Source organism: Penicillium daleae (assembly GCF_028827525.1).
Source record: "Penicillium daleae strain IBT 16125 chromosome Unknown utg000008l_segment0_segment0, whole genome shotgun sequence".
Lineage (NCBI taxonomy): Eukaryota > Fungi > Ascomycota > Eurotiomycetes > Eurotiales > Aspergillaceae > Penicillium > Penicillium daleae.
The window spans coordinates 5,164,708-5,176,817 of record NW_026623156.1 but is presented as its reverse complement, the minus strand read 5'-3'; the positions used below and the strand labels follow the sequence as shown (position 1 = coordinate 5,176,817).

Genomic DNA, 12,110 nt, shown 5'->3' with positions numbered 1-12,110 from the left:
CTGGGAAATAAGTATCTGCTTCAAGCTTGCAGTTCAGGACGCAGGCAATGACCTAATTGAAGCGTGGCGTGGTGCAAGCTTAACGCACCTTGTCCACGACCCGAGAACGTTCGCTGACTTAAGGAAGCAACGGGAAGGAAATATTTGACATTGTGGAGTTAAACCCACTACGCCGGTGCAGAAGAAAAAACTTCACGATAATATACAGAATATTTCTCCGCAGAGGGGCAACAGAACAAGAAAATTCTTTTCACCGGTTAGGTACGCCGTACGTTAATCCCGTTCGATACTCGGGTCCGACGACATTTACAGAGTAAGTACTATTGTCAGTAGAGATTTATGTAGTAGTACAGAGTAGTCGACCAGGATCGTAAGCAAAACGATAAAGAAGAGTGAACGACCATGTGAAGGTTCAATAACATGCGGAGAAATAAATACTCTACCGTAGTGCTATATCTCATAGGAAATGGACATTGTGTAGTTACAAATATTTCATAGAGATCCAAAATTAATCTCTAGGGCGTTCGCTGGCCTCGACTCCATCCACATTCAAGTCCGAGGACTGTTGATGTTGTCGATATTCCATCTGCCGTCCAGCAGACTTTGTGCGTACGGTATCCGCTGCATCCGACCATCGCCACTGTGACACCTATTCTGTTTTTCGCGTCAAGACCACAGTGGATCGAAATCTGTCAATGAGCGGGGCGAAAGCTACTGCACTGTACTTGAAAGGCCTCAAAATCAGTCAGGATTTGAGTCTGCCCGTTTCTTACCATGGTTTCTCGAGGCCGGAACGGCCCTGCTGGAAAACCGTTGTTGATACATAGTGTGGAGCCTTGATTACACATGTAATCGGTGGAAGATTAGACGCTTTCCATGGTTGAGGCGTTCCAAAGTGTAACAGACAAATGGACATAGAGAGGTGGAACGCATGGTTTTCGAGGAAAGAAACAGTCTTTTCCTCAGTACGGAGTACAATACTTTGTGATTTCTCGCATTTGCTACATGTTGGGTGGATTATGAAGTGTAGAAGTGGATACAGGTCCCTTTCAGTATATATAATATATTACTGCACGTCTTGGGGGCAATGGCACCATTTGTAACGGGTGATTTGGACGTTCAAGTAAAGTACAGGGTATACAAACAGCCAAAAAGTTGATAAACGTTCACTCTACTTGGATGCGGGTAGCACTTGCCAATTATTGTCCTCAAGGCGGGTCAGATTGTCGGTGGTATCTTATTGACGGCTCAGATCTGAGCTATTTTGCATACAAAGGTGAACCAGGACCTGCGACATGTAAATTAGATAGAGGCCCAGAACTCAACACCAGCGAACACAGCGGCCTTAGTAATCTCACTTGGACTCATTGAATTACAAACTGCTGGATCTATTATCCCTTGCAACGAGAGACGAGAGAAGACCTTTAAACACGCCGACCTTGCATGTCAATTGAGCAACGTGGGAGAATTTACCAAGGACGTCTTAGCATTTTGATGTCCCTGGCCTGCCACTGCGTAAGGAGTGCTCATATATGCAGCATCGCCCTGTATGGGGGGGGATGGATCGTGCAGATATCGGAGATCAAGGAGGACTCGAGACCAATTACCTGTCTCGAAGGGAGATTAGGGTCATCGGCCCTCGGTAAAACACATCATGATGAAAGACTTGCATTTCCTGAGCTTGGTACATCGTTAACTTCTATTCCATGCTTCAACTGACCATTGGGCACCATGTCATATTCACCTTTTTGCCGTTATTGTAAGTTTGGCGAAAGCCACAGAACACTTGCATTTGAAAGGGAGGAATTGCCGAACTGAAGAAACGATCCAAGCCGTACCCTCGTAGTAAATTTGACGACTTCTTCCTCCGTACATACATCAACTAGTTACAGTATATACTGTAGTAAGCCCCCTTTAGGTAACTTGTCCTGGTGCAACGGGAAACAGAACCCGTGCGCCGAACAGGCTGGTGGTCCAGAACCTGACAGCCAGTGAATACCGCCCGGCGACGCATGCGCGCGCCTTAAACCGAACCTCCTGGCTTAAGTCCTCCAAAACCAGAAACCAAAGCTGTCGGCAGTTGAAACCCGTGCCAAACAGTGTAAATAGATCTAAAAAAAGGGTCTGGGAAGAAAACCAGCCAATGCGACCGATCCAATCTTCTCAGCCAGTAGGTTTCATTCTTTCCTTCATATTTGAAATTAGAGGCATTAGCTAGAACTGGGCCGGCGCATAGATCGGAGGCTCGTGTGTCAGCGTACTACTAATTTCCAAGCCATCCAGGCAACCATAGATACTTCCGGTCTTCGCTGGCCCGGAGACCTCCATGGGGATAATGCATGTCTACATTATTGCGAGGTGCCCCATCGTCAGCGCCCATGTATAACATAATCTGACTGCGCCGTCCGTAGCCGAGGACTGCCTGGTATAAAAATCCCCTCATTGAGTATTCTTTAACAATAATATGGTTTCTTGAACTATAGTTAGTATGGTCTGACAATGTCGCAGTGTCGAATAGGGGAAGCTATGTAAGCCACTGACTACGAGGTTCAGAGTTTTGCATCTAAACTGAATGTAGCACAACATCCGAATAGAAGTCCCTTGATGTTAATTGAATGGTTAAATCAAGATCCTGCCAGGCTTCATTTTTGCGCGTGGGTTTCAAATATTGCGTCAACCCCGTGTTGGAGACACTTTTGGGTTCTTTGGGTCTAAATTGGATAATTAAAGGCCCACTATTCGTTGCTAGGTAGCCATCGGTAGTTAATTAGCATCCAGCGTGCAAAGAGCTGATATTGTTACCATTCCTGTCAATCAAATGAAACATCTCGCCTCATTGCTGTACCCGAAAGGAGCGCGATAAGTAACACGTATTGCGAAGTCGTGATCGGCGACGCGATGTATGGATACCGGTCTATCCGAGGCTTATGCATGACCGCGTTTGAGGATAACTGCAATGTACTATGCACACTTAAGGGCGGACGCATTCCTACAAATGATCGAGGCTCTTCAAAAACAGATTCTCTCTGTGCCACATCATACATACGAAAGAAGCGAGCTTAATCTCTTAATCTCGCGAGTATGAGGAGCAAAGGTCCCTGGCATGCCTTGGATCTAAGTTCCGACCATTGAACATTGAGAGCATGGCTTGTAATTGATCTTGAGGAATGGTTGCGATCTGCCGCTGCAAATTAGCCGTGTCTATCACTCAATTGCCCTATTGAGAACTCCCTTACGTGGTTCCGTCGTACAGACCCGATGCCGCAATCTTGAGATGGGCGCTGGACGTCTCGTTCTTCTCCCAGCCCAATTGCCCACGAGGCAGCAAACACCCTGCTGATTATTACGGTCGCTTAGCGATGTTTCTCGGCCTATAGGTCAATTCTTTTCATGAATTGACGGTAGGTACAGATGGAATCAACGAAGGGGCGCATTCTTGAAACAGGATGTACGACTCTGGGAACCGAGTTACATGCCCATCAGTCCACCGACACCATTGTAGATCACATTCACTCTATAATTAATTCATCGTGTCTAGTCGGACGAGTGGCAACTACATTGAAGATTGCCAAACGGCCGAGTCGCATAAATGCCAATCAATATTTCCTACCACAGTAGTATGTGGAGATCCAGTTATTGTGCGAGTGGCTAAAGTTAAACCCTTTGGCAACCTTACAGCGCGTCTGGTAAGGGAGTAAAGTAAGGAGACCCCGCGTAAACTCCGAGTCGCACCATATTGGGGACGGAGTGAAGTGGGTTTAGGGGGCCATTGGTTGGAATTGACTCCGTCAAAAGAGTCTATTCTTTGAAGATGGAGATTTTGAGCTTGTCACATGTGCCCATGGCTGGAGTGAATGATGTTTACAACTTTACCTAGTATACTTATGTGGAGGTGGGGTATTGGGGTGAATCAGAGACCTGACGTGCATTATTTATTATAATGATATGAATTAGCTACAGGACCATGTTCTGGAAGAGCAGGAAAAGGAGAGTTGTGGTAGACACATCGCTTCTGTTCAAACCTTATCTTGGGCTGGGGAAGCCCTGGACAAATCACCATGATCCCCGAGGTCTCAAGGGCGGCAGACAAGTGCCAATAGTGCCTAACATCCTACCCGCAGTACTCTGTACAGAGGAAAGCCTGGGGAAAAAGTCGTTGCGTGTGCGACACTACCAGGGAAAAGGAGGAGGTCGAGGCCGAAGCCAACTCACGCAGTCAAAGTTAAGAGGCCTCCTGTAAGACAGGATCAACGGACCGACGCGTTCGACACAGAAAGGCCGTCCCCAGTTAAATCAAGTTCCATGGAAAAAGACCAGGGAACGTGAGCCTATAGATTTCTGGACGAAGGTACATAATTGAGCTAGAGAACCTGCTTTGGCGACCGAATCCTCCCCCACATGGGACGCAGGCGAGATGAGATCCCTGCAAGACAAAGGAGGCTCGGGTCTGAGGGAGAAGGGGAAAGGGGGCATGAGAGCGCAGGTTAGGCCACGATGGGTAATTATTATTAGTTTGTCAAGTTACAGTAGCTAGTTAGTTAGGGAGTCGCAGCCAAGGCGTATCTCCACATCCACATCCCAGCTGAGAGACGGGCGCGAATGGGTGGGCTGGTGGAGGTAGGAGTCGCAATGAAGTCAATGCCAGGGCAATCCCGGGTGCTGGGCCAGTCAGGAAGCGTAGGCTGCAGGAGACCCTGGAACGCGACCGTATCGGAAGGCTAGAGGGTGAACCATTCACGCCAGTGCAGGCGCTAGCTGGGCCAGGGGATGGGCTCTGACGAGCCAACAGCGGAAGAGGATTGGTATGGCTGACGATACACGGTTACGAGGCGATCTTTGGGGCCAGAAGAGCTCGCGCGCCTCTTGGGTAACTTGTTTTTGCATGATTTCCTGTATATAGTACGGGGTCCAAGTTAATTCGTATACATTATTGCGAGAAAGCCAGTATACCCGTATTGAGTCCATCGTCAGCGGAAGCTACATCCGGTGGAAATTAAGATAGTAAGATGATGATGCTGTGTATGTACTTTGCTGTTTTTACACCTTGCGGCAGTACTTTGTAGTTTGATTCAGTGCGAAACATCGGTTCATTTTACACATCTACTTCACTTTCTGTCTGCAGGTGATCCAGACTTGGGGTATTCCTACTATCGGATTCGCAGCTTGAAATCAAGGGGAAGGGCGATGGCTGACCAAGTGGTACGTTTAGTACAGACAAGAAATGCTCCTGGAACAGACAGGTTGAATTGTCTCGCCGGCCGAGGAGCAAGTGCCTGTATTGGGCGATTTTCGAGAACGTTTCCGCCTGCATGTTCAGTGGCTCCGGATGATCGAAATACTCACCAAACTATTACTGTAGTTTTGTATCAACTAAGGTATGCGGAGCAAAATGACTGGGTCGCGGCTTACAGTTGAAAACGCGATTAGTTAAGTTAGTTACTTTCTGTCTGGGCTATTTACTAAGCCTTCTCCAATGGATTGGAATTCCCCGACTGTGAACCCCCGTCTCTTACGATAAGACACAGGGCTGGTCTGAGATTCTATGTTCATCTGACGAGGTTGGCTACTACTAGTTACTCCTTGGTGCCGATAGGAGGTCTGTTTTACCAGCAGTGGTCGATACATCTCACCCAAGTTGAAGGAGGAGCGTAATGGACCCGGTTTTCCCACGCGAGCAAGGGCCACTCAGGGCTCAGACCTCAACTCCTGAGAAGGGGGAGTCCTTGTCCTTTGCAGCAAGTAGTCGGAAAGGGGCTCGGGAAAGTGTAGGTGTCATTGAACTCAAAGATTTGATAATGAGTTGGCTATGTGGTCTTGTACTTTTAGACTTGGTTCGTGATTCTTGACAATGAATTTCTACAGTATAATATTCTCACGCAACTGCTCCAGCCATAGCAAGGTTGGAAGTGGAGGTCGGTGTAAACCGTCGTTCAATACCGATGACTTACACTAACAGGGCAGGTTAACTAACGAGATGCTCCGCAATACGGGAGTGGTTGTAGACAACCACCTAGACAGGCCCAAAGTATGGTGCAAATGGCACGAGTTGACTACCTAGTAGACAATCTCAAGTGCTTCAAGACCGTTTCCAACCTCTCTAGCACACTCCAAGTGTATCTAACCCTGCATTGTCCTTGCAGGGCGAGGGTAAACGGGCCCCCCGCCTCCTTACGAGATGGATACTTGAATCCACGGTAATTTAGTAATACCACCAGGCCCAAGTCCACTTCCCAGTCCACTCTAATATGTACTCCCAATTTTCCCAATACTCCCAATACATACAGATACTCCTGTATCTCCCATACCGCCCATACAAAGTACCATACTTCGTCCTTCGTACAGCTTCAGCCTCCACCCGGAAACTTCGTTATGACGGTACCGCACAGCTAAGCTGGGCCCAGTATCTCCGTGTCTCTTGTCTCAGCTCTCTTCTTCTCTTTTCTTTCCCACCATCCGCCTGGAGAGAGAATCTAAATTCCTCCTCCTTGTACCTCTCCTCCCCTCCTCCTCCTCTTCTCCTCCCCTTCTCTTCTTCTAATACCCTCTTCTTCCTTTCTTCCTCCCCCCCTCCCCTTGCCAATCTGAGGAGAGCCCGGAGTCTGGTCGACTGGCTGAGCAACAGAGCGTGCCCGCTTCCCATTCTCAGTCTGCTCCAACTAGACCTCCTGTCGAGTCGAATCCCCTCCTCGGTCTTGACGATCCTCCCAATTCTCGACGTTTGTTAGCTCAAACGGCGAATCCTCCCCATTTCGTCCCTGTCCGCCGGTGCCCTCCCTGATCCCCGGACCTCCCTCCACGACGAACTCCCTGATCCCGCTCCTGCCGGTTAGACGAGCGATAGTGTGGGGAAATCATCTTGAGGAATTCTCTTCGGATGTTCTGAAAACTGCTTGTTTTCGGTCTTTTGATTGATTTGGAGACTGTTTTTGTTGGGTGAGTAAAACAGTAAAACTGTTGCATTGTGTTAGGATTGCATGGATATGTCGAAATCTCCCATGACCCCCTCCGGCACCGTCGATATCATATACTTCTCAAGACGAGATGCAATGGAAAGAATCATCCAAGCTGTGAACAATATCGTTCAATGGTGTCCCAAGGTGTACAAGGAGCAAAAATGGATAAGGAGTCATGCTGGTCGGTCATGGTCGGTTAGAATTGGACTTGATATCCCGATGCCCTACGCACCCCCGATCATTACACGACCAGCCGCTGTCACCTTGTTCTTTGCATCCATGGAAAGAACCCCCATCCTGGCAGCCAGATATTGGTGCGGACTCCACACTTGAACGAGACCGATGTCCTTGAGGAGCCATTGGAAAGGCATCAGGGGGCTGGAGTTATATGCGAATGGACACCAGGCCAAATTCTCCCTGCCAGGGTTCCAGGAGCATATTTCCCCCAGGGACCGACCTTGTTTTTCAATGGAGATCTCCCTTCTCTTGCTGTCAGCCGGGGGTTCGAATTAAGGGGCCTTGAAAATCCTATCAGGGCTGGATATTGGACACTCAACATACCGGGGGGGTCAACGAGGATCAAACACCTGGGCAACACATACCTCGTTGACGATCTATCTGACACACTTTGCATTGGCATTGCACTGATTGACTGACATCTTTTCACCTGGAACAGAATTCTGGTCTTACCCGTGACTTTGGCTGTCGTCCACTCCTTTGTGTGGATGTACCGTCAGTCATAGACAGACCTATTCCCTCATCATTCGGCCTCTTTCCAATCTCCCTGGAGGTTCTTTCGGAACACGTTAACTCGTGAAGTGTATGTGTTTCATCATTCCTCTTGCACGTTCTTCCCCTCCCCTGACGATCGTGGTTCCCCCTACATAGGGTTGTCCTGTGCCTACAACTCCACATTCCGCAAAATCCCCCGGCCTAGGGGTGAAGACGTTTACTCGTGCTTCATCTCTCGGACTGGCATCCCACAGAATCCTGATTCAACGGATCATTCCTGCTTGGCCTAGACTAGATGCCAGACTCGCCGTCACGGTAAGGGTTGCATTGGTGCCCTGTGCCTGAAGGCTCGCTGGGTTAGTATTCCTCTGCCGTTCTTCCAGTGCCCTTGGAATTGGTGATTGATATCAAACGTCTCTCTCGCCTCTCGTCCTTCCTTCCACGAGACCTCTACGGCGTTCATACTTTCTTTTCTATTTGCCTACCCTCTTTGTCTACCAGCCTCGCTACCTTAATCCTAATATCTAATCACGGCCAATCACTAATCCTCTATCCATCTCAATAGCTTTCGATCCTCGAAGACTTCCTCCACTTGCGATTCCGGCTTTGTCTTCTTGTTTCCGCCGCTCACCCTTCCCCAGCTCCCAAACTTCTTGTCTTCACGCTGGACCACACTCCTTCATCTGATCCAACTTCTTTCCAATCTTTCATTTTGCCTACTTAATTCGACTGTCACTCTCTTGCTTTCGTCGCACCTGTTCGACACTCCGTCCTTCAGGTCCCTTCCTGGTCTTTTGCAAAGCTAATCAACTTTGAACCCTTCCCGTTCGGTCACCGCATTTCACCCTTTCCGCAGTCATGGATTACATTCGTCCACGATCTGGCTTCCAGCCTTGTGACACCTTCTTCATTGAAGATGACTACCGGGCGCAGGCCGAGAAGCAGGCCAAACAGGAGCACGACAAGCTTGTTGCTCGTGAGCGGCAGTATGCGATGGCCAATCAGCTGTCCCGGATCACGTGCGCTGAGTTCCGTGACGATGTCCTGCAGCAGTTGCTGGAGATGGATGTGAGTTATTCAGCCCACTGTGATTATCAGGTCCTGCGTGACGATCGTCTATTTACTGACACGGCTCCCTTCTCTTAGGGCCAAACTCTCCCTGATGTGGAATCGATCGACATTCAGACCGAAATTCAGTGGTTCATGCGTCCTTACCTCCTTGACTTCCTGATTGAGGCCCACACTGCCTTCCAACTCCTGCCGTCGACGTTGTTCTTGGCGATCAACTTGTTGGACCGCTACTGCTCCAAGCGTGTGGTCTACAAGCGTCACTACCAACTGGTGGGCTGCGCAGCTCTTCTCATCGCAGCGAAGTACAATGACAAGAAGGACCGTGTCCCTACTGTGAAAGAGTTGAAGTCGATGTGCTGCTCTCTCTACGATGATGATATGTTCATCCAGATGGAATGGCACGTTCTGCAGACTCTGGGCTGGTCCGTTGGTCACCCGACTGTGGATGAGTTCCTGTCAATGGCCCTCCTAGATGAGCCCTACGACGCCGAGGTGGAGCACATGGCTCTCTATATTCTGGAGATTGCCCTGTTCCACCGTGACTTCGTGTCCAAGCCGTCGTCCGAGCTCGCCCGGGCTGCCTTGGCTCTCTCTCGTTGCATCCTGAACCGACCCCAACCCCGCCACACTGACTGGGCTGCCCAGTATGACTCGACGACTCTTGTTGGTCTGTCTCAGCAGCTTCACCAGCCGTCGACGGTGGTTGCTCGGAAGTATGCTTCATCCCACTTCTCTCGGGTTTCCAAGGTCTTGGAACACTTCCTCAGCCGCCAGGCTTCTTTGGTCAACTACCCCCGTTGCACCCCTCCGGTGGAGACTCCCGTGGAGTCGAAACCTTATGCTGGGGAAATGGGACTTGCTACACCTCAGAAGTCCCAGCAGCTGACTGCCGTTCCACATGGGTACATGACGCCACCCATCACCCCTGAGAACGGGCCATTTGCCACCCAGGCCCAAATGGCTGCCAACCAGGAGATGGTTCGAGGTGTCCCCACCACCCACGGCTGCTCCCCGTCGCCCGCTCCTGAGGCTGAGATGCAGTACATGCACACCGATGCCTATCAACAGCAGGAAGCCATGTACATCTCTCAGCAGTCGCAGCAACTCCCGCCGTTCCCACCTCACTCTCAGATGGCCCTGGACCCGACCTATCCGGCAGTGATGTAGGAGAATACAGGAAGAGGACAACAGAAGAGAGCTGTAGCCTTCTTTCCCAAAAAAAGAGTATCGGTGTCATGCACATATTCACTGTCCCGCCTCGTTATTCCCTCCGTCTCAACCGCATAGAAACTAATCAGAAAGGAGCGTCATGCCTTTTGTGTTGAATGGTATTCACGTCATGAATCCTAATAATCACGGTTTCATCATCGCCCCTTCCGTGCCCGTCGACCTCGTGCCATTCTTCACCGTCGAACGCATCTTCATCCACATCCGCCAACCTCCTTTTTCACACTCTCATACGCTTTGCATACGGCTTCGGTCTACAGAACCGGAGTCGAAGACCAGCCTTTTCATTCAATCTTCACATTCTTGTTCCAAAAATTGCATACCCACGCCTCTCTTTCTCTTCATTTCCCATCGTTCCTGGGTCGTCATTTGCATTTATTCTCATTCCACATAGCATTGCAAGAGCGAGCCATATTGTGTTTTGTTTAATTTTTTTCCCATTGCATCGTTGTCATTTCCCTCCCCAAACATCCCCATCACAACATCTTCACTTCGCATCTCATATCAAGTGGTGTGTTTCCACACCTCTTCGATATTCTTCTCTTGCTGCGCGCCCGCGAGCGCTGCGCCTTTGCATATCTCCAACTCCTGACGATCGTTACACAGCACAGCTGTTTACCCCCCAAAGCACATTAACCCCCTTCCCCCTCCCCTCTTCCCTCCAAGAAAAAGCCTTTAATGTGTCTGGACTGTTGCACTTATACTTGGCACAAAGACCAGTAGTAGGTGGGATGGCCGCACACAAAAAAAGCAAAAAAAGCTCCAAAACCGACAAAAAGAACCTGGGCAACGGAGACCTAAGATTGACACTTGACCCACTCCTCCCCTCCCCCTCTGATCCCTCTGTTTCCCTCCCCTACCCCCCTTATCTTTGTGTACCTAGCTCTAAACATGGCCCTGATCTTGTCTGCCACCGTGTGGAAAGTGATGGAGCTTTCTGTTGATTTTCTGTGTGGATTCGAGATTGCCACATGGCCCACGAATGAAATCCAATTCTGTGGTTTATCTTATGCTTGTCTGTAGCTGTCATAGTTAAGGGGGATTGTAGATTAGTCCTCGCCTCATTGTGACCCTGGGAAGTCGTCTGGAAGACTTTCGCGAGGGTTGCACAACTATAGCTCTGACCGTTGGCGGTCATAGGGGTGCTTCGTTGATTTGAACATGAAACTTCATTTCTACATATCCAGTATCGACCACATCCGCCGTGTGGTTTATTCGATGTCACTGAATCATGGAAATCTCTACAACTACCCACATTGAGTTCCAGTAATCCAGTCACTGAGTGGTTTCTCTCACTCGCTGTGGGCGTGGCTTCGGCTATTTACAGTTGGATGGTTCAAGGATATATATTGCTACCCATCAGGATTATCCGTGGGATGCGCCGTAGAGATCATCTTTCCGCCCGTTATCTGGCAGTCGACCGAGACAAGTGACCAACCTAACTCCACTCCATAAAACACACCATTAAACTCGGGTAATTGAGCTAGCTCTAGCATGTCATCTCCAACATACCCAAGCTACCTTGAGCTTCCCCATATTTCGGAAATAGGTAAACAATCCATGTGGGGCAAAGACCTCCCAACTATGGGTTTGCCGAGTCATGCACCAATCAAAGCTGTGTATTGCCCAGAAACTCCAGTACCTAAACGGAGCAACCGTGGATCACGGCGCTCCTTTCGTGTCTATAGAAAGGGGAGACAAATCCATTCAATAGCCAACCTGTAGTAAGAGGGTCTATTTCCGACCGTATTGATTCAATGGGTCTCACTATTAGAGACAGATATCCAGTATTCAAATTTGTGTCAAGTAGCACATATAATCTCCGAAGACAAGTTTCGCTCATTCGCAAAGAAAAAAAAAACCAGTAAGTAACCCAATTGTCCACGCTATGCATCGCAACCAAACAGATAAAATAACAGTGTACCTTGGAAAGGTAGGTTAGAAAAAAACAGATAGGGCCCGGGGGATGTTTCCCCCAGCATGTACACCTGCAGTATTCCTGCGAGGTAGGTGCGTAAAAGTAATATGACACGTGTAACACTCCCGGAGGTCGATAAGGTCGAACCATAGGAGGTGCATGAGGATGGGAAGAAAGTCGAGATAGTGGGAGAGGGCGGGTGATCAGTC

The 12,110-nt window shown here is 49.2% G+C and overlaps 1 protein-coding gene across 1 annotated transcript; it reads left to right on the top strand.

Moving 5' to 3' along the window:
• Positions 1 to 8,543: 8,543 nt before the first annotated feature.
• On the top strand, positions 8,544 to 9,923 carry N7458_010361 (G1/S-specific cyclin; the record flags this gene model as incomplete). Its single annotated transcript, XM_056913743.1, has 2 exons — positions 8,544 to 8,753; positions 8,832 to 9,923. The coding sequence occupies 2 exons, from the start codon at positions 8,544 to 8,546 to the stop codon at positions 9,921 to 9,923; spliced, it is 1,302 nt and encodes a 433-aa protein (XP_056762592.1).
• Between the last annotated feature and the right edge of the window lie 2,187 nt (positions 9,924 to 12,110).